The sequence below is a fragment of the Ursus maritimus genome, unplaced genomic scaffold (assembly GCF_017311325.1).
Source record: "Ursus maritimus isolate PB19 unplaced genomic scaffold, ASM1731132v1 scaffold_19, whole genome shotgun sequence".
NCBI lineage: Eukaryota > Metazoa > Chordata > Mammalia > Carnivora > Ursidae > Ursus > Ursus maritimus.
In genome coordinates this window covers 44707760-44732034 of record NW_024424341.1, presented here as the reverse complement: position 1 = coordinate 44732034, position 24275 = coordinate 44707760, and the positions used below count along the sequence as shown (strand labels likewise).

At 52.0% G+C, this 24275-nt stretch overlaps 2 protein-coding genes across 11 annotated transcripts; both read right to left on the bottom strand.

Moving 5' to 3' along the window:
- Window positions 1-20: 20 nt before the first annotated feature.
- On the bottom strand, window positions 21-7520 carry LOC103682523 (inactive serine/threonine-protein kinase TEX14-like). Of its 8 annotated transcripts, XM_040632739.1 has the most exons (17): window positions 7423-7520; window positions 6551-6733; window positions 4110-4224; window positions 3548-3713; window positions 3314-3468; window positions 3172-3232; window positions 2971-3095; window positions 2547-2835; window positions 1969-2402; window positions 1732-1889; window positions 1462-1655; window positions 1305-1377; window positions 1133-1221; window positions 872-1045; window positions 537-695; window positions 314-363; window positions 21-225 (listed from the first exon to the last, which is right to left on the bottom strand). In XM_040632739.1, exons 2-17 carry the CDS (start codon window positions 6681-6683, stop codon window positions 129-131), a joined length of 2472 nt encoding a protein of 823 aa, XP_040488673.1. In that variant the 5' UTR covers window positions 6684-6733; window positions 7423-7520; the 3' UTR covers window positions 21-128. The 8 variants fall into 8 exon arrangements, 7 of the variants coding, with proteins under 7 accessions (XP_040488673.1, XP_008710354.1, XP_008710357.1 ...); XM_008712132.2 differs by having other exon boundaries at window positions 537-1045; XM_008712135.2 differs by having other exon boundaries at window positions 537-1045; window positions 1969-2304; window positions 2743-2835.
- Window positions 7521-8706: 1186 nt separating this feature from the next.
- PRODH2 (proline dehydrogenase 2) lies at window positions 8707-19476 on the bottom strand. Of its 3 annotated transcripts, XM_008712225.2 has the most exons (10): window positions 19189-19476; window positions 18916-19112; window positions 18690-18828; window positions 18520-18606; window positions 14862-14942; window positions 14629-14784; window positions 14386-14552; window positions 10573-10683; window positions 10059-10144; window positions 8707-9125 (listed from the first exon to the last, which is right to left on the bottom strand). In XM_008712225.2, exons 1-10 carry the CDS (start codon window positions 19363-19365, stop codon window positions 8941-8943), a joined length of 1386 nt encoding a protein of 461 aa, XP_008710447.2. In that variant the 5' UTR covers window positions 19366-19476; the 3' UTR covers window positions 8707-8940. The 3 variants fall into 3 exon arrangements, with proteins under 3 accessions (XP_008710447.2, XP_040488781.1, XP_040488782.1); XM_040632847.1 differs by lacking the exon at window positions 10059-10144 and having other exon boundaries at window positions 9101-9125; XM_040632848.1 differs by lacking the exons at window positions 10059-10144; window positions 14629-14784 and having other exon boundaries at window positions 9101-9125.
- Between the last annotated feature and the right edge of the window lie 4799 nt (window positions 19477-24275).

The following is a 24275-nucleotide window of genomic DNA, read 5'->3' as shown; positions in this document are numbered from 1 at the left end:
TCAGGGAACAAAGAGGCAGAGACAGATGGATTACTTTATCACTTCATCATTTCAGCAAGTGCTGCATGGGAAGTCACTCCTGGGAGGCTCTGAGGGGCGGTGTCTGCAGATAGGCAGTCACTGGCCCTCTAAGAATCCGTGTCAGGAGCGGGGTCGAGGCTGGGCTTGTCTCCGAGTCGGCGTCCATCTCGCAGCTCTGCTAGGATCTCCTCCAGCAGGTCCATCCTGGGGAGCAGTGGGATGGGGTGGAGCCGGGGTCACTGCGGGGACGAGGAAAGGGCCCCAGGGGTCCCCAGCAGGGCCCAGTTCTCACTTCTGCAGGCTGGAGAAGCGACCTCCTCTGATCAGCTCAGGACTGGGCTCCTGCAGGGGAAAAAGGCTGGAGCTGCCCCCCAGTAGCCATGGAGCTCAGGATGGGCCTGGGAGGGTGAAACGGGCCAGGGGACAGGCTCAGGGTCCCCTGCTTCACCCGCCCTCGTGGCCTTCCCTGCCAGCAGCCTCCAGGGTGTGGGTCAGCAGGCAGGGGGTGGGCTCACAGGGCGGGGGTGGGGGTCCAGCAGGGCAGCCCTGTGTGTGTGCCACTGCAGCCCCTGCAGGGCTGGCATCTTGGCTGAGTTCCTCTCAAACTGCTCCACAGAACCCTGGGTCCCCAGAAGGGAGGCTGAGTCCTGAAGGCTGGAGTGCAGCACAGGGCCCTGGGGGAAGCTGGGTTGGTCAGTGGGCACAGGTCAGTGAGAGGACAGTTGGGGGGTTCCGGGGGGGGTCCCTGGTCAAAGGAGAGGCAGCCAGGGAAACGGGTTGGTGACAACTGGGGTGAGGGGTCACAGTTTAATGAATGGACAGTCGCGCAGGTCACTGGCGGGATCCATACTGTTGAGCTGGGCTCCAGGCAGCAGTGCGGGCTGATCCTGGCTGCAGGGCTAGAGCCTGGGTAGACGCTGAGGCCGGGACTCGGGCTGCTGCCGAGAGTCAAGCTGCTGCCTGAGTCCCAGGCTGTGGCCCTCTGGACTCTGCTGTGGCCTGTGACCTCTGGCGTCTTCAGGGCCTGCAGAGACAATGGCAGGAGCTGGCATGAGTGGCCCAAGTGCTCCGTAGCTCCCCTGGTCCTCCATATACCTGCTCTGGCTCCTACCTGGCATGGGGAAGGGCCTAGGGACATCAAAGGGGGCACAGGCCCGGGTGTAGTCTGGGCTCTGGGGGCCACCTCACAGTACAGTGTCTCTGGGGGGACAGACCAGCTGGTTGGAACATGGGGAGCAGAGCTGAGCTCAGCACCGGCTACCACCCCCTCCATGCCCTCTAACCTGGTAGGAAACCCTGAGACACAGGGCTTCGTGTGGTCCAGTGCCTCGGGGAACTCACCTCAGGAGCTGAGTCCTGTGGAAAGGAGGCTGCGTGTGTGACACGGGTCCTGCCTAAGGTTCCGTGGCTACCACCCACCTTGGCCAACCTGTCCCGTACCTGGGCCATGGCTTCCCGCAGCAGGTATTGAGTGTTCTGCAGGCTGCCCCAGCGGTCAGCGGGCCCTAGGCCCAGCCCAGCCTGAACCAGGGCCTGGTAGGGGGCCGGCACCAGGGGATCCAGGGTCGGGCTCTCACCTGCCTCCAATTTAGCCTTCACCTCTGGCCCCTTTCTCCCGGCCCAGGGCAGCTCTCCTGTGAGGAAGCATGATTGGGGGACCCAAACCAGAGGGCGGCCTCAGTGGGGCAGGGTGTAGGATCACTCACTGACCAGTGAACACCTCCTGGGCCAAGATGCAAAAGCTGTAGAGATCTGAGGTGGCAGCAGGCATGTCACCGCAGATGAGCTCAAGTGGCAGCCAGGGGTACAGTTCAGGAGGCGGGGGCAGCCCTGGGCCTGGGCCTCCCCGGGCGTAGTCCTGCTGTGACCTGTGGAGGCCGAGGGGCCTGGTGAGCCAGGGGCCACTGGACAGGGATACAGGGGCAGAAAGGTGAGGCGGGCACTCACCTGGGCTGCAGCCAGCGCTGGTGCAGCGGGCGCCCGTGCTCCAGGCTGCCCACTTTGGCCAGGCCTGGCCGTACCAGCTGCACGGCGTGAGAGCTGAGGCCGCCATGAGCGCGCCAGCGGGCCTGCAGGAACAGCAGGGCCTCCAGCACCTGCAGCAGCAGGTGGCCAGGCAGCAGGCCCGGCACAGTGCAGGGCCCTCCCGGACTCGGCCCGCGTGGGTGAAGCACCACATGCAGGGAGCCCAGCCACACGGGTTCGAAGAGAAGGCACAGCCCTGACAGGTCCGCTGATGGGCTCAGTGCCATCAGCAGCAGCAGGTTGGGGTGGTGCAGGGTGCTGGGCGGGAGGAGAGCAGGCCACTCACCAGGAGGCCCCGACCTGCATGGCGGGGGCTGCTCCTGGGCACAGATCAGCATGGGCCAGGGGTTGACGATCTGCACCAGCCGCCAGACAGAGGAGAAACTGAGACCTGGCTCGCAGGGCCAACACCCAGTTCATACCCCATCTGGGGTACCCCTCCCCATGCCCAGCCACCCCTCTGTGGCCTGTAATACACCGCACACAGCCCTGGGACCCACTTTACAGTGTGGGGGAAGGGTGGCTGCTCCAGCAGGAGGGCTCCTTGCCAGGTCCTGGCCCAGAGGTGAAGACCGTAACTGTGGCCACTGCCACACTCCCTGGCCTCCTGTTTGTGAGACACTTGAGTCCGGAGGGCAGGCCGGAGACTGGTCTGTGGGGCTGGGCCAGCCTGGGGCAAGGCCGGGGGTGGTGTACCTGCAGTGCTGAAGGTCAGCCAACAGCACATCTGGCTGAGTTCCAGGTGCCTTCAGCTGCCGAGCTGTCACAGGGTGGCCCCTCCACAGGAGGCTAGAGAATGGAGAGGGGGAAAGAGCCACAGGTCTGAAATGGGGGGTCTTCCTACGAGGGAAGGAGGAGAGCTGGACACCTCCCAGAACTCTGCTGGATAGCTAGGCAGGGGGTGTGGGAGGGGCTCTCTCTCACTTGGCCATGAGGGTGTGGGAGCTGCTCTCGTAGGTGCGGTCGGGCTCGCCCTGGGCTGGCAGCATCTCCTTGGGGTCCGCGAGGGGTATGCCTGTTACCAGCCCCAGTGGCCACAGGCTGCTCAGCTGGGGATGGGGAGCGGGACTATGAGGCACAAAGCGGACAGGGGTGTTCCCTGCTCCCCCAACCTCTACCACTTACCTGGCCAAACCCCAAGGCTGGAATTTGGGGGGGTCTTCTGATGTGCTCCGGCCTCGGCGCCCTGGGGCAAAGGGAAGTCCAGGGGTGAGTCTAGGGCAGCTGGAGGTGGTGGGTGAGGGGGCTTCAGGATGTGGATAGTTACCTGTCCACACGCACCAGCCGCAGCAAGGACAGGGAGCCACACAGGCTGTGTCTAGAGCCGGCCTGCAACTGGCCCAGTGATGCACTGGCTGCCAACTCACCGTCATGCACTAGCGCTGATATGTGGGCTCGGCACAGCTCTAACAGCTCCAGCACCTGGATGGGGGACGTGTGCAGTGAAGCAGACGGGGGTGCCGGCTCTATATGCCCCCACCCCACCTGGGCCACTGCTCACCTCCCAGCTCTGCTTAGCACCACCCTGCTCTGCCCAGTCCCGAGGCGTGCGACCCTGCTGGTCATGCAGACGCAGGTCACCCCCCGCCTGTAGCAGGTGCAGCATCACCAGGCTGCGGCCCGAGAAGGCGCCTGCGTGCACAGGTGTGCTGCCATCAAGGCAGCGGCTGCAGCGGAACAATGAGGACAGAAATGGATTAGGAAAGGGGCAGAAAAGGGACAAGTGGTGGCAGGATGGAAGCACTGAGGGATGAGGGGAGTCACAGTGAACATGGGAGGTGGATACCGGGACAGGAGGGGTCACCTGGGGACACAGTGGGGCCTTTGAGAGGTGAGAGTCTCACTGTGAGCATGGGAGGTAGTGGCAGAATGGGAATAGTCCCTGGAGAACAAGGGGTTAGTCCAGAGAACAAGCGAGAGATCAGTGGGGATGGAAGGATCATCAGGATGGAAAGGTGTCATGAGGGAGTGGTCTCTGGGGAGGAAAGCCCTGACTCTCAGGCTCTCTGGGGCTCAGACCCAGACCCCTGGGAGTGTGGGGGCATGGTCATCGGTCCACTCACTGGTTGGGGTTGGCGCCAAAGGTCAGCAAGAGCTGCACGGCACAGCTGTGGCCCAGCAGCGCTGAGAGGAAGAGCCCCGTCTGCCCAGCAGAGTTCTCGCCATCCACCTGGACAACTATGGGGCAGCAACACTTAGGACTGTCCCTGCCCTTTACTCCAGAGGCAGAGGTCCTGGGGGCTGCTATGCAACAATACTTCTGCCAATTCCCAGTCCCCGCAGTCCCTCCTTGCCTGGGTCACCCTCAACTCCAGGTTCTATCTGTATGTTCTGGAACCCCCATCCTCCAACCATTGGGAACTCTGCTCAGAATCTGTCTCAACACAGCGCTCACCATTAGTAAGTCCCCAGAGTTGCAACAAGGGGTGATATCCACCTGCTATGCTGACACCCATCTGCCATCCCAGAAGTGTCAAAATCACACATAGGTGCCCGGGGGGCCAGGTGGAAGTGTATGTCTCAGGGACCTCGGCTGACAGGAGCCTCGTGCACTGTCCAGGGCAGGCAGCCTCCACCCAGCTCTAATTCAGTGTATATATACAGGTCCCATGTGGCCAGCAGCCAATTCTTCAAGAAAAGCAAACTCTTTGGATTTTATCAGGCAAAATCTCAAGTTTATTTTTGAATACTGCTTCTAAGAGCCGAATCCAAGTAGCAACCTCCTCTGCACTCCACTTATGCCAATCCCTTCCCCCCACCATCCTGACCAGATTCTCTTCCAACCCCTCCTCTCCATACCCATTATCCCGAATTCTTCCCCTAGGCCCTCGCCTATCTCCCTACTGAGGGCAAATGCATGCTGTCTTTGTCCTTGCAGTCCTATGTCCTAGGCAGATACGGCTAAAATCAATCACGCACTTGGCCCAACCCAGCTTGGTCTCTGTTACAAAATCCCTCCAAACATGGTCCTTTAGGAATATCTGAATATCACATTTACTGCATTCTATTTTACCCAGTAGCCCACTGTCTTTTGCAATGGCATCCTCACTGGTTTTCTGCATTTGTCTTGCCCTGCAGAAGGATGTTCTTAAAACACAAATCACTGCACGATATAGATAATCATTACAATGGTAATCATTTCATTTCATGTATAGACAATCTTGTACAAGTTGTTCCAAAACCAACCAACCAAACAAACAAAAAGACAGAAAAAGAGGGCAAGACTCCTTTTATGAAGATAGAATGACCTTAATTTCAAAGCCAGGTAAGTTTCCAGAACCAAAAATGAAATCATATTTCAATTCCATTTATGGAATGCTAACCCCCTCAACAGACTAAAAGGGATTATCCAATTGATTTATTCCCAGAAATCAGGGACGATACAACATAAGAAAATCAATCAATGTAGGAAAACATATTCATGGATTAAAGAACAAAAATCACATTTGGCTCAGCAGATACAGAAAAAGCACCTGATAAAATTCAAAATTTCCATAGGAAACGCTTAATGACAGAGAACAAACTGAGGGCTGATGGGGGGAGGTGGGTGGGGGGATGAGCTAAATGGGTGATGGGTATTAAGGAGGGCACTTGTTATGATGAGCACTGGGTGGTATATGTAAGTGATGAATCACTAAATTAATAAGTTTTTAAAAATGAAATTCAATACTTACTTATGTTTGGGGGGCAAATACCTCAAAAAACTAAGAATAGATGGGAACTTCCTCACTTTACAAAAATTACAAACCAAAACCCGAGAGCACCCACGATACTTGATGGAGAAATACAGAATAATCCCTTTACTATCAAGAACAAGGAAAGAGATGTCCATTGACAACAAGGTTTGGGGGTTCTGGCCAACACCTTACACGAAGAAAAAAAGAATTAGAGTTTAAAGGGCTGGGACCAAATTGTCACCATTTGTAGGTAACAAAAACTGTAGAATAAAAATTTACAATTATTAAGTTCAGAAAGTGGCCAGAAACACAATCGACTTAGAAAAATCAGTGAAAAATGGAAATTGTAAATTAGATGTTAATTTCCTGCCTACAACTCCAATGGCTTCCCATCACACACACAACAAAATATAACAGAATTCACCCACTACTTCAGAGGCCCTTTCCTGTTTGTAGCTGGTGCCTCTTAGCTTCAGCCCTCTCCGAGTCCCCCTCCTCCCCTGCTGCTACTTACAATTTGTTTTGACCTCAAGGCCTTTGCACTGGCTATTTCACCCTGGGGTTGGGGAGGGGGAGTTGCATGACCGGCTCTTGTAATTACAAAGCCACTCTTTTCGGTGTATCTACTTCATCCTCACCACTCTCTTAAATTCTCATGATAGATTTCATTCACAATGACCCAGAAGGTAATCCTTAAATCCTTAAATCCCCATCACAGAGGCTGGCACACAATAGTGCCTGGTACACAACTGGCCCACTGAAGTCCCACCTCCTACACGGCCTCTTGAGATGGCTCCCGCAGGCACCTGCAGGAGCCGAATCCTCACCTCTCCGCAGGAGCCGAGTGAGGCCCCAGCCTGGGCCCCCGGCCACAGCCAGGCGATGCAGTCGTCCCACCTGGCCTTCTGGATCCCTAACAGAGCCCAGCTCCACGGGGAAGCGAGAGCGCAGGGAGGGCATCTGTGGGCTCCGGCCTCGCTCAGCTCCTGGGCAGGGATCACCTAGGGGGTCTCATGAAGACAGAAGGGAAGATAGGACCTCTGGGAGCAAGAAAAACAGACCTGGCTGGGAGTCCTGGAGGGCCGCTTGAGAAAGGGATGGGTCTCAGGAGGAATCCGCTCTGCTGTTAGGTGTTTGAATGAGAAAAGAGGTGGGATCTGGGAGAGCTACAGACTGGCAGGTCTGGGGTCTAAGTGAGTCTGAGGCTAGGTATTCTGTCTGGCGGAGGGGGTGTAAGGGCTCCAGGGATAGGATCTGAGCTGAGGAAAGGAGACTAGGGGTTTAGGGAAAGGGTCTGGTGGAAAAGGGGCCTAGGAAGTGTTGGGGCCCGAGAGGGGATGATGTCTCCATGCTGTGCGAGGGGGTGGAAGGGAGGAGGGCAGTCAGGGCAGGGCCTGAGGCCCTGAGGCAGGCTCTGTGGGCTGGGACACGGACTGAGGTTCAGGGCAGCCTCTGGGTGTTGGGGTGGGGTCTGCGGGCTAGGGGAAGGGGATGAGGACGGAAGGGGTCTGAGGGCTGCGTCTATAGGCTGGGAACCGGATTCCTATAAGGGGTCGGATCTGCGGGCCACCAGGCCTGGGAAGGAAGGAGGAGTATAAGGGACGGGGGAGGTCTGGGGGGCGGGGTCTAGTCTGAGGGCCCACTGAGCTCCAAGGAGATTCTGGGGCTTAGGCCCCAGGGGACAGATCTTTGCACCTACCGTTAGACTCCTAGAGTGATCGCCACATGACTGCCACGTGACCGGGGCACGCTCGCTCCGGCGTCGGACTGAGCAGGAATCAGGGGCGCATGCGCATCAGTGCCTTGCACTTGCGCAGTGGGCCCCCCGCCGCCCCCGCCCCTACAACGCTGAGGTGATACGAGAAAAGGGAAAGCGATAACCACACCGGAGCTATCTGCATTGCGGTACACGTTACCCTCTCCTTACGCCTGCCCCAGGACTTGTTTCCCCCAGGTACTGGGCCCTTCCTGATCGCTGCCCTCGGCTGTCTTCTTCCCATGCTTCTCACCAACACCACAGGCTGTCTCCTCTTTCCCTAATCCCGGCCTCATTTCTTTGCCCCAAACCTGGAGCCCCATGGTGTCCTGGAGACCTCCCCCTTGGAAATCCCCTGGGGCCCTCCCATCCACTGGGTCCCGCACTGGCAGTATCTCCTCAAAACTGCATTTCCTCCCCGAGTCCCATCTCAGGGTCTCCCCGCTTCAAGCCAGAGCTGTGGGCCTCGCCCTTCAATGTCTCCCTCCAAACCAGCCTCTCAGCCCGGGGGCCCATCCACTCAGCCTCCAGATTGTCCTGCCTCCTCCGTTCGCTATAGCCCTGCCATGCTCCAACTGCCTGCAGGGATTTCTTACTCCAGCTTCCCTTGGGCTCCCAGCCTGTCTCCCCAGTCTGGTACAGTCACTATATGGTAGCCAGGGACTCTTACTAAAGTCAGGTCTGGCTGACCTGACTCTGTCCCTCCCTTGCTTGAAACCCTCCTGACTCCCCTGAGCCCTTGGGACAGATTCCAAGCCCTGAAATCTGGCATCAAAGATGGCATTATCTGGCCCGCCTACCTTCCATCCCTGTCTTCCCACTCCCCAGTCTATTTCACACTTTTCTGTCTGCGCACACGCCCTTGCCTTTGAATGCTCTACTCAGTATTCCCTTGGTTATCTTTATGAATTCTCTGGGAAGCCTCTTGATCACCAGGTGTCTCCTCTTGATCCACCAGGCTGTCACAGTCTGAAGATAAGTCTGTCTACCCCTACTGGACTGAGCCCTGTGAGGCAGGGCCTGCAGTTGTCTTTGTCATTGTTGTGTCCCCAGCATTGTTCAGCTCAGAGCATAGCTCAGAAGGAGCCTCAGTAAATGCTTATTAAATGAAAAAGTGGTTTGCCTCTTCCCTCTATCCCTCCCAGCCTCAGTGCCTGCTCTTCATCTGGGGATCCCCTGGAGTGAAGAAAGTTCACACAGGAGTCATTGACTGGCTGAGGAAAGCTGATTCCAGGCCCACTGCAGGATAGGCTGCCTCAGGGTTAGGGGGAGGCATCATTCGTGTTTGAATCAATGCCCTTGCTATGCTCTAGGGTCAGCTAGTGGTCTCCCTTGAGCTGCAGCCTAGCTTGGGCCTACTGAGGTCACAGATAGCCCTTCCCCAAGGAGGCAGCTTCAGTGCAGGGCAGCAGCCTGGGCAATGGCTCAGGGTCTTTATTAACCACATGACCCCTGGGGATGCTAATGGGGTGCCCTCAGGCCCCGCCCCAACACTCTCTTCCAAAGTTCTTGGCTGAGCAGCTTCTGTTCCCTGCGGGCACCCTGCAGCACACTCCGGTTCTCCTGGGCCCTCCGGATCAGGTAGGGGATCACCTCCTCCAGGGAGCCATAAGGGATGGACTTATACACGGCATAGCCGGCCTGCCCTGTGGGGAGAGTGTTGGCAGGGTGTAAACTCATGTTTGGGGGGAGGCCCCATCTAGAACAGAGACTTCCGTCTCTGAGAACATGGCAGACTAGGTCAGTTGGAGAAAATTTCCCACTGAAAAAACTTAAAATCCTGCAGTAAACATTTAGAAAAATCTTCCCAAAGTTATTAAAATACTGCCAAAAGAGTAAGGAATTTAGTAATCCAAGCATTAAGAGAAAGTGAAAATCCAAAGAGGGAAGGACGTGAAGGAGGCACTTCCACCCTGAAGGCAAAATTTGATGACCTCACAGAGTTGAGGGGGTGCAGAAATCGAGGCCCAGAGCCTGACCAGGGTGAGTTGTAATGGAGCACTTCCTCAAATTAAGCTGCGCCCTCAGTGTCAAGAGTTAACCAGAAGTCAACCCTCCCACCTTTGCCCACTCACAGAGAATGGTGGCCTCGACCATAAGTGGAGCAGTGAAGAAAACAGAAACCCATCTCTGAGAGATCAAGGCCAGGGATTAGCCTCACATATTTGTAGCTCAAATTTGCACCCAGGAGATGCCTCAGGAAACCTCAAGCTCTGAATTTAGGGTAAACTGGTCCTGTACCCCTTAGCACCTGGCAGAAGAAAACATAAATCTTCTGGTCTCAGACCCCGGGGAGCAAGACAGGCAAGATAACACAGCACACAGGAAACAAGACACCATGATCAAGAACCAGCAACAGCGACAGACGGCAGGCTCAGAGACAGGCGTGCAAGGCCTTCAGATATCGGAACCACAGATCTATCTGGAAGAGTCTGGCGGCTGGCCCAGCTTTAGGCTCTGGAGGGGAGCCTGGGCAGGCACTGGTTGGGAGTGGGAGAAGGGATTTGGCTGGGAGGGGATGAAGCTGAGGGCTGGGTGGGTCATGGTGGTGGGATGGGGAGAATGGGCCATTCACATACCCAGTGCCAAGGAGACGTGGTCACACATCCCTAAAAGTTGTCCAAAACAGACGGGCCCATCCAGAGGAATGCCCAGCTCCCACATGCTACAGAAAAGGCCACATCATCAATCCAGACAGTGGCTGGATCCAGAGCTGAAAGTCAGCCATTATGCACCCACATGGCTGTTCCAGTTATTAAAATTTTGAAGTACTTCTAAACTCAATGATAAATAACCATTGCTCTCAGGCTCCTGGAAGCTCGCCAGTGAGTCCCAGCTCCTTCCCTAGGACCCTCAGACCTCCCTATGCCCCAGCATATAAGGAGCAATGTCTTGGTTAGCTGGGGCCTACAGGTTTGGTGGGGGTTAAATATTTTGAATAGCCTCCCCTGAATCCCTGTGGACCTACTGGCCCTTCACCATTTCTCCCTCTATTCCATGTCCGCCACCCTCTGCCCATCCCTGGCATGTGAGCAAGGGAGAGGAGTCGAGGGGTCCTCCTTGTGGGTACCCATTTCCCATCCCTCTATGTACCGCTTAGTTGCCTGGCGAACAGATTCCTCATTGTGGGAAGCCACCATGAGGTGGCACATGGGGCCACGGTGGGACACATGGGTCAGCATCAGCTCCAGGCAGTGGCTGTAACTGAAGGAAGACATTCTGTTCAGCTGATGGGACCTAGTGATTAAAGGTCAGCCCCCAGGGACTCAGGATTCCTGTCCTCGGGATGTGGGGTGCTTAAGGGCAAGTACTCTGGAGTCAGACAATACCCCCATTTCACCTGCACCAGGTGCAAAGGATAGCCCTTCTCTGAGCCTGTTTCCTCTCTTGTAACAATTCAAATTCACCTAACAGCACTGTTGAGGGTGGAGTGAGATGAGGGTGTCATAAAGCCCCTGGCTCAATGGCCATCTCACAGCAAAGGGCCGCATCCCTGTGCACGAGATGACACTTACCCAAGGTCATTCACTGCAGCATTGGCCACGGAACACAAGGAGCAGTAATGCAACTGTCTGTCGGTGGGGACTGACTCAAATGAACGATGGCGCACAAAGGATAGTGCAGCGCCAGGCACTAAAGAAGGGTGAGGACACTGGGGCGGTGATACGGAAAGGTAAACTGACTGGCAAATGCTTTGCCAGCTTGCTGCCAGCCAAGTGCCACCCTAAGGACTTTGCGTACTACACTGGTTATTCTCCATTGCCCCCCAGATCTGTTCTCTGACCTTCCCTGCCCCCCAGGAAGCTGACTTTTATGTCCTGTATCACCCATGGAGGAATGGGCAAGAGCTCAGAAGATGGGAGGAGAGGGAGCTTGGGGTATTTCGCCCCTTAGCACCCGCCCTGGCCCACGCTGACAGTCCCGTGCGTGGTAACACCTTTAGGGTGGCCCCCACTTCCTCAGCTCTGGAACAGTGGTCATAACAGCTTCATGCTCTTAGGGGTTCCCCTAACCTTGCCCATAGTCTATAGAAAGAGTACATTTTACTACATTTCCTTTAGTTAAACCCCTTTGCTTGGAATTCTCTTTCCTCCAGTGTTCTGCCTGACCCACATACATTCACTCGAGTCAGCTCCATGTGGTAGATGTCCCGGTTATCCCCATTTTACAGAGGGGAAGACCGAAGCTTGTCCCCAGGTTACACAGCTGAAAGTGACTGGGCTGGGATTTGAACCTAGGCTGTCTGATGCTCCAGGGCCTGGGTTTATTATCATTAGACTATTCTGCCTTTAAAATATGCAATGGAGTGGAAAAGCAAGGAGCAGTGTGTAGGCATGATGCCTTTTGCACATACGCACACACAAATCTCTGTGTTTGTCTGTTTATGGATAAAGGAACTTAGGAAATGTGTAAGAAACTAACCAAAGTAAGTCACCTGGGGAGGGCAAGGAGACTCCAAAATGAGAGGGGGACTTGGGTGGAAGTGAGGTATGTCAACGTATTCATTTTCACATCATTTTGATTTTTTTTAGAGAGAGCAAGTAGGGGAGAGGAGCAGAGGAAGAGGGAGAGAGAGAATCCCAAGCAGGCTCCACACCCAGAGCAGAGCCCTACACAGAGCCCGATCTCATGACCCTGAGTTCATGACCTGAACCAAAATCAAGAGTCAGACGCTTAACCAACTAAGCTATCCAGGTATCACATATATCATTTTGATTTTCTTCTAAAGATTTATTTATTCATCTTTTAGAGAGAGAGAGAGCATGCACACAAGCAGGGGGAGGGGCAGAGGGAGAGGGAGAGAGAGAATCCCAAGCAGACTCTGCTCTGAGCACAGAACCCGACAAGGGCCACACTCTCATGACCCTGAGATCAGGACCTGAGCTGAAACCAAGAGTCAAATGCTCAACCGACTGAGCCACCCAGGCACCCCACATTTTGATTTTTAATCACATAAATTTATTATTTATTCAGAATGTGCAATGTATGAATGCAAAATGGTGCAGCAGCTTTGGAAAACCACCTGGCAATTCCTCAGAAAGTTAAACAGGGAATTACAGAACCCAGCGATTCCACTCGTAGAGAAGTGAGCTTTGAAGAGAATTGAAAATGTGTATTTACAGAGCAGTGTGCACACGAATGTTCGAGCAGCACTAGCCACAATAGTCCAAAGTGGAAACGATCCAAATGCCCATCAGTTGATGTGTGGCTAAACGCGATGTCGTGCATCCATACAGTGGAATATTATTTAGATGTAAGAGGGAATGAAGAACTGATTCATCTGACAACGTGGTTGAACCCTGGAAACATTATGCTAAGTGAAACAGGCCAGACACAAAAGGCCATACATCGTATGACTTCCTTGATATGGAATGTCCAGAAGAGGCAAAACCATGGGAACAGAAAATAGATTAGAGGCTGCCAGGGCCTGAGGGGGAGGCGTATGGGGAGTGACTGCCAGTGGACATGGGGTTTCTTCTGGGGGGGGTGATAGAATGTTCTGGAATTAGTGGTGATGGCTGCACAACCTTGTGAATATACTAAAATGCACTGAATTGTACACTTTGAAATTGTGAATTTTATGGTATGTGAATTATATCTTAGTAAAAAATAATAATAACGGTGCCAGTGATTAAGCCTTTGGGGCACAAACGTACATAGGAGCCCTCATGGGCCTCGGATGCAAGTCTAGCTTCTGGCCATGGTGTGGCCCCTTGTCCTGTGAGCTTGGGTCAGTCCCTGTGGTTCTACAAACCTCTCCTGGATCCGATGTGAAATGGAGGTAGATTTTGTAAGCTCTAGGAGGACAGGGCCTGGGGACTACCTTAGCTGGTACTGGGACCAGGGTCCAGCACAGGTCCTGATCTAAATCAGGTGATCAGAAAGTATATGGTAAAGGACCACTTTCGTTCTTCCCAGGGTCACGGGATGGCGGCCCAAGGAGTTCATCCAAAATTTGCTCCCAGCACAGGCTGATTTGAGGTGGGTAAGAATCCAGGTTCTAGAGTCAGTCTGCTGGGTTCAGAACTTGGCCCTGCCACTTGCTAGCTCCGTGACCTTGGGTAAGTGATTCTACCTCTCTGTGCTTGGGTTCCTTCCTCTGTGAAATGGGGGGAGGGGTGATGATAATAGTGCCTACTGCTTGGGGGTTATGTGTTCAACAGATCTGTACCGAACTGCTGCCGTGTAGCAGGCACAGTTCTGAGCACTGGGCGCTCAGCAATGAACAAATCAGAAACCCCTGCCCTCCTGGGCCCACGCTCTAGAGGGGAAGATAGACAGTGTGCAATCGAATACAAAAGTCTATAGAACCTCAGATGCTGGTAAGTGCTAAAGAGAAAAATAAATTGAGGGAGAGAGTAGGTGTGGGTGTTCTAGTTTTTGGTAGGGAGGGCAGGGAAGGTCCCCTGAGGAGGTACAAATAAGTGGAAACCTAAAGAGGTGAGGGATTGAGCCAAGCAGCTGTCTGGAGGGAGAACATTCTAAGCAGTGGGAACAAGACATGCAAAGGCCCTGGGGATCATCAAGGAAGCCAGTGTGGAGGAACAGAGTGGGGCAGAAGAGAAGTTGAGGTGACAATACCAGATCACGTGGGGCCTGGGGGCTGCTGTAAGGATTTGGGGGTTATTGAGGTGCAATGGGAGCAATGGAAGGGTTTTGAACTGAGGAGGGATGTGGTTTGACTTAGATATTGACAGGCTCCCCCTGGCTGCCTGTGCGGTAGGGGTTGTGGTGGTGGACAAAGGAGGGAGCAGGGAACCCAAACAGGAGGCGGGAAGTGACGATGCCCTGGACAAGGGAGAGGAAATGATATGTGAACATACGTAGGGTGCTCAACATCACGGGCAGCGCGCCGGGATGAAAGGTCAGATGTTTATTTCCAAGGCCTGTCTGGCCCAGTCCTACCTCCGACTGGTAGCCTCATAGTCCAGCTGAGTGGGGTCTTCTGTCCCGTGGTGCCGAGCCACCTCTCTCTCCTTGTCCAGATATGCCCCTCGTACCAACTTGACTCCGAAGGCCAGGCCAGCCCTGTCAGCGGCCTCCGCGGCCCGCCTCAGCCGCTCGTGTGTGTCCTGGTGGGGCACCCCGGCAGCTTCAGGTCAGGGCCCCAGGACCCCAGCCCGTGGTCTCCCAGAGTACACCACACACCTTCAGATAGGCCTGGTAAGTGTTCCACACCCAGGGCCCGCCTTCCCCGGGGCCGTTCCAGCGCATGGCCAGGGCATCCACCAGCAGAGAGAGAGCCGGGTTCAGGAAGGTGTACTCGGCATCCACCAGCAGCCTCACGTGCTGGGCCCGGGCATGCTGAGGGTGAGAGGGACCACGGTCAGGCCTCAGGGTGTCCAGCACACGTGGTGGAGGCTGGCCACGGCTGGTGTTACCTGGGCTACCCGGTGTAAGCGGCTCAGAGAGGCCTGGAGATGCTGGTTTTGCTGGGTGTTGAGACAGGAGACCTGGAGATCCTGGGGGAGCAGCAGGGAGGCGAGAATGGCTCAGGTGATTGGATCCTTCCAGGGCCTAGGTCTCCTCTCCCCCACCACCCAGAAGGGAGAAAAGTTTAGAAATTGTTAGAAATAGGAAACAGAGCTGTATCACATAGAACTATTTATTGAGGTGAATAAAGTGGTTAGGAGCCCAGGGTCTGGGTTTGAATCCTGACTCCACCACTCACTGTATGGCCTTGGACAAGTCATATAACCTCTCTGAGCCTCAATTTTTGTCTATTTTTTCAACAATTAGAGGATAATGGCATTTCCCTCATGGAGTTGCTGTGTTGAACTGTAAGACGTGCCTGGACCTAAGAATGGGGTGGGGCTAGCAAATGATAAGCACTCAATATATGTTATTGTCATTATAATAATAGGTAACTTCATATACTATCTTATTTATATAATCTTCACAATGATCGCGGTAGAGAATTATCCCAAACTACCAGTGAGGAGACTGAAGCTCGGTGAGTGAGAGACTAGGAATTCACACATAGAAAGTGTGTGGAAGAGTAGCCAGGTCTTAGTAGGTGCCACAGTTGTCACCTGGTATTATTAGGACCTCAATATCCTCATCTAAGGCATTGCTTTGCAACCTCATTGCAACCCACAAGTCTCCACCCGTCTGGCCCCACTGCTCTCATCTCCTCAGCTCTCCTGAGCTCACAGCCCTCTAGCCATGATGGCCTCCCTGCTAGTCTTTCAACATGCCTGGTACCTTTCTGCCTCAGGACCTTTGTTCTGGCGGTTCCTTCCACCTGGAACACTCTTCCCCTTGATGTCCACTTGCTTCACTCCTACCTCTCCTCCAGGTGTTTTTCTCAATGTCACCTTCTCAACAAGGTTTTCCCTGGTTCACATTTGCAACTCCTTCTCTGGGGCTTTCCCTTCTCCTTCCTCAGCCTTATTGGTCCCTACAATGCTTATTTATACTTGTTAGTTATTGGCTTTGGTTTTAGTAATTGAGTGTCTCTTGCCCCTCCCTGACTGGCAAATGAGTGCCTCAAGGACTGGGAGTTTGTCTTGGTCATCATTTCCTCCACCCCTGGGGGTGCACAGGGGAGATAATAATTGTCCCTAACTTACGTTCTTGCTATGGAGATTCCAAGGGTTAATGTGAGCAGCTGGTGACTCAAGGAGTCCAGCTGGGTTCAAAGAAATTGGGGATTTCGAGAAGGAGGAATAGGTGGGACTTAGTTCTACCAGACCCAGCAGAGTCCTGTGGAGACGCAGGTCTAGTTCTGCTAATGGAACACCCCAGGATCAGGCTGTGGCAACCCCCCCTCAGCTTAGTGGAGAAAACTCTCCAGAAGGAGGGAAGAGCCGGGGCACCTGCCCAGTTATCTTTTCCTCAGTCAGAATTGTCTCCCCCTGGCTGGGGGCAGAGTCTGGGGGCAGTTCTGTGGAGTTAGTAGCTGGTGAGACTCCCTACATATGATGGCCACCTCAAAGAGGGCGTACTTGGTGCCTGGTGCTATTTCGGGTACCTCACCAAATATTTAACTCACCCAATCTTCACCTTCTCCTGAGGTAGGGACTGAGACGGGGATGGGAGGGCTGTCTCTGAGATGGGGACAGGAAGGGGTGCAGGCTTGGGGACTTGGTAGGTGTGAGGGGTCTAGAGGATGTCCAGGGGCTCAGGAGAAAGGCTGCGGCTGGAGACAAACACGGGCCTCATGAGTACCCAGTGGCGAAACTGAGGCTGCAGGGTGGGTAAGGAGTGAGGAGGCAGGAGCCAGGAGCTAGGGTTGGGGAACCGCCATATTGAAGAGACAGACAGAAAAGAACCTAACAAGGATTAAGAATGAGGCAGAAGAGATGGAAAAGGAAAACCAGGGGTTTGTATTAGGGATGCCAAGGAAAGCATGTGACGCAAGGATGAGGAAGGCCCCTCTGCTCATTGTGAAGTCAGATGCCAGCCTGGCAGGGGCTTTAATCCTTAAAACCGCCCTAGGAAGAAGTTGCTCTCACTGTCCCCACGAGTAAACTAAAGCTCATAAAGAGACAAAACTCTGTTATACTCTAAAGCTGATCCTCTGAAACATGAAGTCCTGCGTCCATGTGTTCTGCGACACATTTTAAAAATGACAAATTAAAAAAATGTAAAAGGAACACCACCTCCCCCACAGCGTTGTTTGTGGTGGTGGAGGCCCGGAGGCCCCCCGACGGGTCCGTCCCTGGAGAGGTGCACTGTGCGGCCAGGAGCAGCGGCTAGAAGCAGTGGACTAGATGCACACTGAGACACTTGGACGGATCTTAAAATCAGAGTGCTCAGGGGAAAAACAGAAAACAGAAAGAGAGAGATAACCATGCTATCTGTATACATTTAAAATTCTATTCTCAGGCTGATGGGGAAGGGCAGGACAGAACTTTCTGCAGTGATGAAAATGTTCTGTACCTTAATAGGGACTTGAATTGCCCAGGTGTGTGTATTTGTGAAATACACAAATAGATATAATCAGTAGATACCTTTACAACCTGTATATACCATTGCATATGCATTTTACCTCAAAAGAAGTAAAATACTGTAAATAATTATCAGGCTCTAATTAGCGATATACATCCTGAAGCATTTGGAGGGTCCTGTGCTGATGTCTGCAACTTATTTTTAAATGCATTGAAAAATAAAATGGATTGATGGACAGATGGAGGAATGGATAGAGGGACAGATACGATTTCAAGCAAGTATAGTTAAATGTTAACCGTGTTCACTGTAAAATTCTCTTGACTTTTCCATATGTTTGAAAGTTTTCATAATAAAATCTTGGAAAAATATGTCCCCCAAACACTGTACTTGGCAAAACAAACTCACAATAACAAAGAAATAGACATTATACAGGATCGAGTGGGTGCCAATGGCAGGGAGGGTAGCAATAGTATATGTAAATAAAAAGAAGTGAATGGGGGCGCCTGGGTGGCACAGCGGTTAAGCGTCTGCCTTCAGCTCAGGGTGTGATTCCAGCGTTATGGGATCGAGCCCATCAGGCTCTTCCGCTATGAGCCTGCTTCTTCCTCTCCCACTCCCCCTGCTTGTGTTCCCTCTCTCGCTGGCTGTCTCTATCTCTGTCAAATAAATAAATAAAATCTTAAAAAAAAAAAAGAAAGAAAATCTCAATCTAAAAAAAAAAAAAAGAAAAAGAAGTGAATGAATGAGTGAATGAATGAATGACCAAACCAAAACCCCACTGGCCTAATCATAACTTCCAGTCAACATACGACATAGCTGAGTTGATTGACCAAATACTGATTACTTTCTTCTAGTTGGTAAAGAGCTACTGTCTCACTCCCTCCTCTGAGAGCTTCCAGCCCCAAGGCCCTCACCTAGGACCCCCAGATGACCCATATATTCCATCCATCCCAACCACACCCTAGGGCTATAGCCGCATTTATTCCGATTGTTCTAAGCCTGGGGAGTAGCAGTAGTTACATAGTTCGAACATCTTACTTGCCAGCAGGTGCTAGGCAGGTGCCTGCTACATCCAAGTACGGAGAACTTCTCCCCCCCTCAACGTCCCCACCAACTATCCATTCTCTCCCAGCCTGAGATCCTTACCCGCCCAGAGTCCATGGCTTCTGCCAGCCTCTCAGGGCTTAGCTCCAAGGAAGCCCCTGGTTTTCTGATCCATGAGGTTAGGTCCTTCTGGAATGGGGTGGTGGGTGGAGTGGTGAGGGGGACCTGGTAGGCAGCCATACCCTCCCTCCCCCACCTTGCCAGTCCCTTACACAGAGCCGAGTACTGGTCAGCGCCGTCACCTTCAGCTGCATAAGGATGTTCCCAGTTGGGCCAGGGGTCTCCAGGATGCCCCGTGACAGGTCCACACACCGAAGCATAGCACTGAAGTTTCCCTCATACCAGGCCTCACTGCCCAGCCAGCAGGCATTAGCTTCCGGAGCCCACCAATCCCCTTCCGGCCAACCTCCCAGCCTCCCGGGGCCTGGCCCTACTCACCCAGTCTTGACAGCTGAGTCTGGCTCCTCTTCAGTGGGTACGGCCAGCAGGGGCCGAAGGCCTAGGGTCTGGAGCTGTTGGACACAGCCCTTCACTTCCTCTGCTGTCTCACCAGCCACAAACTGCCCGTAGATAGATGCTCGGAGAAGTGCGCCCGAGAGCCGGGAGCCCAGGAGTCGCCGAGACCAGGCCTGGAGCTGCAGTGACAGAGAGCAAGGGCTCAGAGCCCAGCCCTGGGAGTGCCCAAGGCCAGTCCCCAGGGTCCCCACTCACCGCCAGGCCATGTGTGACCAGGGGGGGCCAGGCACACAGCCGCAGCACCAACAAAGCTCGTGTCAGTTCTCCTGTGCCTTTGAGGTGAAAAGCCCCACCATCAAAGCTCAGGGGCTGCCAGCCCCCAGCAGAGGGTCCAGCTTGGGAACAGAGCACATGACAGGTCCGAAGCATCATGAACCCCTAGCTGCTTCTAGAGCAAGTGAAGGGGCTTTGGAGGCAGGAGGTCTACCAAGTGCCCCTTGCCCGGCCAGGGGCAGAGTGACTGATTAACCAGGCAGTAGCCAGGGCAAGGCAAATCTTTTAGGATCATAGACTCCTTGGGGGGCAGTTAATTATTAACTGATGGGGACAGAGTTCAAAATAACGGGGACAGGGATGGAAACCCCCAATCATAGCCCCCAACAACCCTCAGCAGAACACTCACGATTGTGAGACGCCCACCGTGTGCCAGTGGGTGTTAAGGGAAAGCATGGGCTCTGAACAAGGATCTCCAGGTTCAAGGCAATTCGATTTTGTGATCTTGGGAAAGTTACTTAACCTTGCTTGTTGCAATTACTACATCTTCAAACAGGAAAGACGGCAGTGTTACTGAATCAATTTGAAAACGTACGTAACCTGTAACCCAGCTGTTCCAGGCTGAGCATACATCTTAGAGAATTGGAACGTGGCCGTCGGGAAACATGTAGAGGGAGGAACATTCACAGCCGCATTGTTTGTAACGGCCACAAGCCGCCCAAATCTCCATCAACCAGAGAATGGGTAGAGATGCACTGTGGGCTACAAAGGCAAACTATATGGAATATTATACAGCAATGAAAAAGGAACAGACTCCTGATGCGTCCAACTCCATGGTTAAATCTCACATGCATAGCGGTGAGTGAAAGAAGCCAGATGCCAAAGAGGACACACTGCATCATTCTGTTCAATACACTTGAAAGCAGGGAAAATGAAACACTAGTGTTAGGAATATGTACATGGGTAGCTGAACCATTCAGGAAAGACAAAAAAGGAAATGATTATCTCAAAAGTCAGAGATATTGTTACCTCGGGCGATGGGAGGAGCTGTAACTGGGTAGGGACTTCTGGGGGCTTCCCTGTCCTTTTTTCTTAACCTGATGATTCACAGTTGTTCATATTCTAAGTATTTTTGAAAATATTTTATTTATTTATTTATTTATTTATTTATTTATTTATTTATTTAAGAGAGAGGGAGAGCACAAGTGGGTGGAGGGGCAGGGGGAGAAGCAGACTCCCTGCTGAGGGGGGAGCCCCATGTGGGGCTCGATCCCAGGACCCTAAGATCCTGACCTGAGCAGAAGGCAAACACTCAACCGACTGAGTCACCCAGGCAGCCCCCTAAGTACTTTTTTTTCATGTCATACACCTACATTTTATACTCCTGAATGTACCATACATTTCACAATAAAATAAAAAGGAAACATGAATCAGAGTGCCAGTCTCTTGGGGCTGTTGTGAGGAGCCGGTGCGTTCATGTGCTCACGCAGCCTGGTCCTCAGACGTGCTCAGTAAGTACAGCCTATGATCGTTAGGTGCTGGGTGTGCACGATCTCCCTGGTGCCCGTGCCCCCAGTGAGGTGCACACTGTTCACCACTCCTGTGTTTGGGGATCCCCAAAACCACCTCAGGTTCAGTGACTCGCTAGAAGGATCCACAGAACTCAGAAAAGCTGTTTTACTCACTGTCAGGGTTTATTCCAAGGATACAGATTAAAAATAGCAAAGGGAAGAGGCACAGGGGATCCAGGTGGCCCCAGGCACAAACTTCTAGTCATTCTCTCCCAGGGCCATGGAGCACACAGTGCTCAGTGCTCCCAGCCCCAGTGCGTGACGACACGCCCGGGGAATGGCAGCCAGGGGCCCTCACGTGAGCCTTGGTGTCCAGGCTTTCTGCTGGGGGGTCAGTCACACAGTCACCGCTGTGCTCACATATGATTGACGTTAGTCTCTAGGTCCTCCAGAGGTCAAGCTGACACTGCATGTCCTCAGGTGAACAAAACACTCTTACCAAGCAGGATATTCCAAGAGGTTACCTCCCAGGAGCCAGGCAAAATTAATCTTTGACCGCATAACCCCTAATTCACAGGTGTTAAAAGCAGAGGCTCAGAGAGGTAGAGCTACCTACCTGAAATCACACAGCCAGTGGGTGGCCAAGTATGGGTTTAATGACCTCATCCGCTAGACCCCAGGCTCAAGATTTTAGCCATGCAGCCTCTTTTTGCAGTCTTTTATCAGTACCTAGTTCACAGAACACGTGCGTAGAGTCAGACTATAAATCCGGTAAAGCTTGAACTAAGTCTTTAAACAGTTTTGTTTTAATTCCATGCACAGTTCATATTTAAAAAAGTAAAATACTACGAAAGGAGGCAGAGTGAAAGATTAGTCTTTCTCCCACTCCTGAATTTCAGCCCCTCAATTTCCTCCCTGTAAGGCAATGGGCTATCCTTGCAAAGACAGAATACACACTTATGAGAAATGAGAAAATACTTTTCATTCCTTTGCACATTGATTTTTTTTTTACTTGACAATGTATTTTGAAAGATCATTCCCATCTCAGCACATATAGCTTCGTCTCAAATTTGAGACGTTCTATGTTGTCTCTTCCTTTAGTCTTTAATAGAATCTACCAGTAAAGTCATTCAGGCCAGTTGTCTTTGTGGGAAGTTTGTATTTTTTTTTAAGATTTTATTTATTTATTTTGTGGGAAGTTTTTAAATAATGAATTCAATTTCTTTAATAAATATAGGGCTCTTCATATTTTCTATTTCACAAGCTTTCATTCCTTGTGTTTTTCAAGGAATCGTCACTTCATCTAAATTGTCAAATCTAACTATGGAATCTGTAGAGATAACCTCTCTTTCACTCTTGATATTGGTCATTTCTGTTCTCTTTTTCTCTCCATCAGTCTAGCTAGGGATTTTATCAATCTTGTTGATCTTTTCAAACAACTAGCTTGGGCTTTGTTAATTTTCTCTATGGTTTGCTGATCTGTCTCATTTTTAACGTTTGCAGATTGTACTGTTGTATGGACTCTCCTCATTGATGATTTCATTTTTCTCTGACACTTAGCATAAAAATTGGCAAACACAGTTTAAAGAATGACCACAGACCACTTATACACCCTCTACCTAGATCCAGCAACCTTGCCACCTTTGCTTTTTCTCTCCTCTTTCCCTCTTAATATAAACATGTGCCCCATATCATTTGAAAGTAAGTTACAGGGGCGCGTGGGTGGCTCAGTCCGTTAAGTGTCTGCCTTCAGCTCAGGTCATGATCCCAGGGTCCTGGAATCGAGCTCAGCTGGAAGCCTGCTTCTCCCTCTCCCTCTGCCTGCCGCTTCCCTTGCTTGGGCTCTCTCTCTCTCTGTCAAATAAATAAATGAAATATTAGAAAAGAAAAAAAAAGAAAAAGGAAGTTATAAACCCTGTGGCATCTCAGCATGTATGTCTTAAGAATAAGAACGGGGCACCTGGGTGGCACAGTCGGCTGAATGTCTGGCGCTTGATTTCAGCTCAGGTTGTGATCTCAGGGTCTCGAGGTGAGCCCCACTTCAGGCTCCTTGCTCAGCAGGGAGTCTGCTTGAGATTGTCTCCCTTTCCCTCTGCCCCTTCCCCTGCTCATTCTCTCTCTCAAATAAATAAATCTGAAAAAAAGAAGAACATCCTCCTACATGCCCACACCACCATCTCACATCTAAGAAAATATCAATAATTCCTTAGTATCAATATCGAATTTGTGTTCAGTTTTCCCCAATTGACTCCAAAATGGCTTTTATAGCTGTTATTATTATTTTTTAAACCAGAGTCAATCCATGCCCATCCATGCTTTGCATTTGGTTGTTATGTCTCTTTAGTGTTTGGGGTATATTTTTGGTACAGTCCTCATGATTTTTTTACAGATTTACTTATTTATTTGAGACAGTGTGGCAGGAGGGGCAGAGGGAGAGAAAGAAGTTCAAACAGACTTCCTGCTGAGCACAGAGCCCGACGACAACAACAACAGCGATGCAGAGCTGGATCTCATGACCCTGAGACCCCAGGTGTCTTGTCGAATGCCCCACGTGCTGTAGTTCCCTGATTATACTCATGTGATGTCACCTAATGTGTTCCTTTATCCTATGTATTTACTGTAAATCCTGTGTTTTGGTCAAGAGTCATAATTTAGTAGAACAGCCTCCTACTGGTGACCGTTAGGTTGACTCCAGAGTCCCCAAGCCTGGTCTCTTAATCACCATGTTATTAGGCCTCCCAGGCTCCTCATCAGCTCTGCCAGAGCAGCCTTGACAGAAGGGTAGGAGACAGGCTGAGGGGCTAGGTTCAAAGCCTTCCCACACCTGCCATTGGACGATTAAGAGGACTAGAGTTCGTAGAGGTATAGGGAGAGGAGAGAAGCCAGAAACAAAATTGTCTTTTGGGACTAGATTGTGAGGGACCTTAAATATTCATTATGAAGAACTGATTTTACCTTGAGCACACTGGGGAGCTGTGGAAGATTCTAGCTGTGGGAGAGAAACTCACATTTAGGCTTTAAGAGGATCCCTCTGGAAAAAAAAATAAAGAAGATCCCCCTGGCTGCCCAGTGGGAGAGTAGATAAGAGAGAGGGTTAGAGTCTAGAAGCCAGGGAGGAGACTGAGGCAGGGATAGGGGTGCAAGGATGAGGCGGGGCCAGAGTGGAGAGATAAATAGGGCGCCACACAGATGGGAGATCCCCCCAAATCCTCATGGAAACCCCAAATCCGAAGGGTGACAGTCACAAACACTTTGATCAGTGTGGCATTTGAGGGACACTGTCTACTCACTCTGACCCCCAAAAACTTCTCCATGAGAACCCCAGGTTCCAGGGAATCCAGCACAGGGACTCTAGCCAAGTGTGGGGAGCAGATATACAGGCTTCTGACTCCTTTCCCAGATTTCCCCCTTGCAATCTCTAAAGTACTCCTTTCTCCTTACCTGGTAAGAGGAAGGAGTAGTTTAGTTTTTGTCTTGCTTTGTTACCCAGGTACAGGCAGCACAACTTAGGTGCTGAATAACTATTGAATGAATGCATGAAACAAACCAGAGTATTGG

Bases quoted from the DNA above. Each gene is read 5' to 3' on its own strand.
- PRODH2 (XM_008712225.2), bottom strand. From the start codon at position 19,365: ATGATGCTTCGGACCTGTCATGTGCTCTGTTCCCAAGCTGGACCCTCT. The intron at 18,829-18,915 runs GTGAGTAGGGCC...CTGGCTGGGCAG, and splicing joins GACTCAGCTGTCAAGACTGG to TGAGGCCTGGTATGAGGGAA. The intron at 9,126-10,058 runs GTATGTGAATGG...CTCTCCCCACAG, and splicing joins CCACGTCTCCTTGGCACTGG to GGCAGGCCGGCTATGCCGTG.
- LOC103682523 (XM_008712132.2), bottom strand. From the start codon at position 6,683: ATGCCCTCCCTGCGCTCTCGCTTCCCCGTGGAGCTGGGCTCTGTTAGG. The intron at 3,469-3,547 runs GTGAGCAGTGGC...TCCCCCATCCAG, and splicing joins GTGCTAAGCAGAGCTGGGAG to GTGCTGGAGCTGTTAGAGCT. The intron at 1,222-1,304 runs GTTAGAGGGCAT...CTGTCCCCCCAG, and splicing joins GTCTCAGGGTTTCCTACCAG to AGACACTGTACTGTGAGGTG.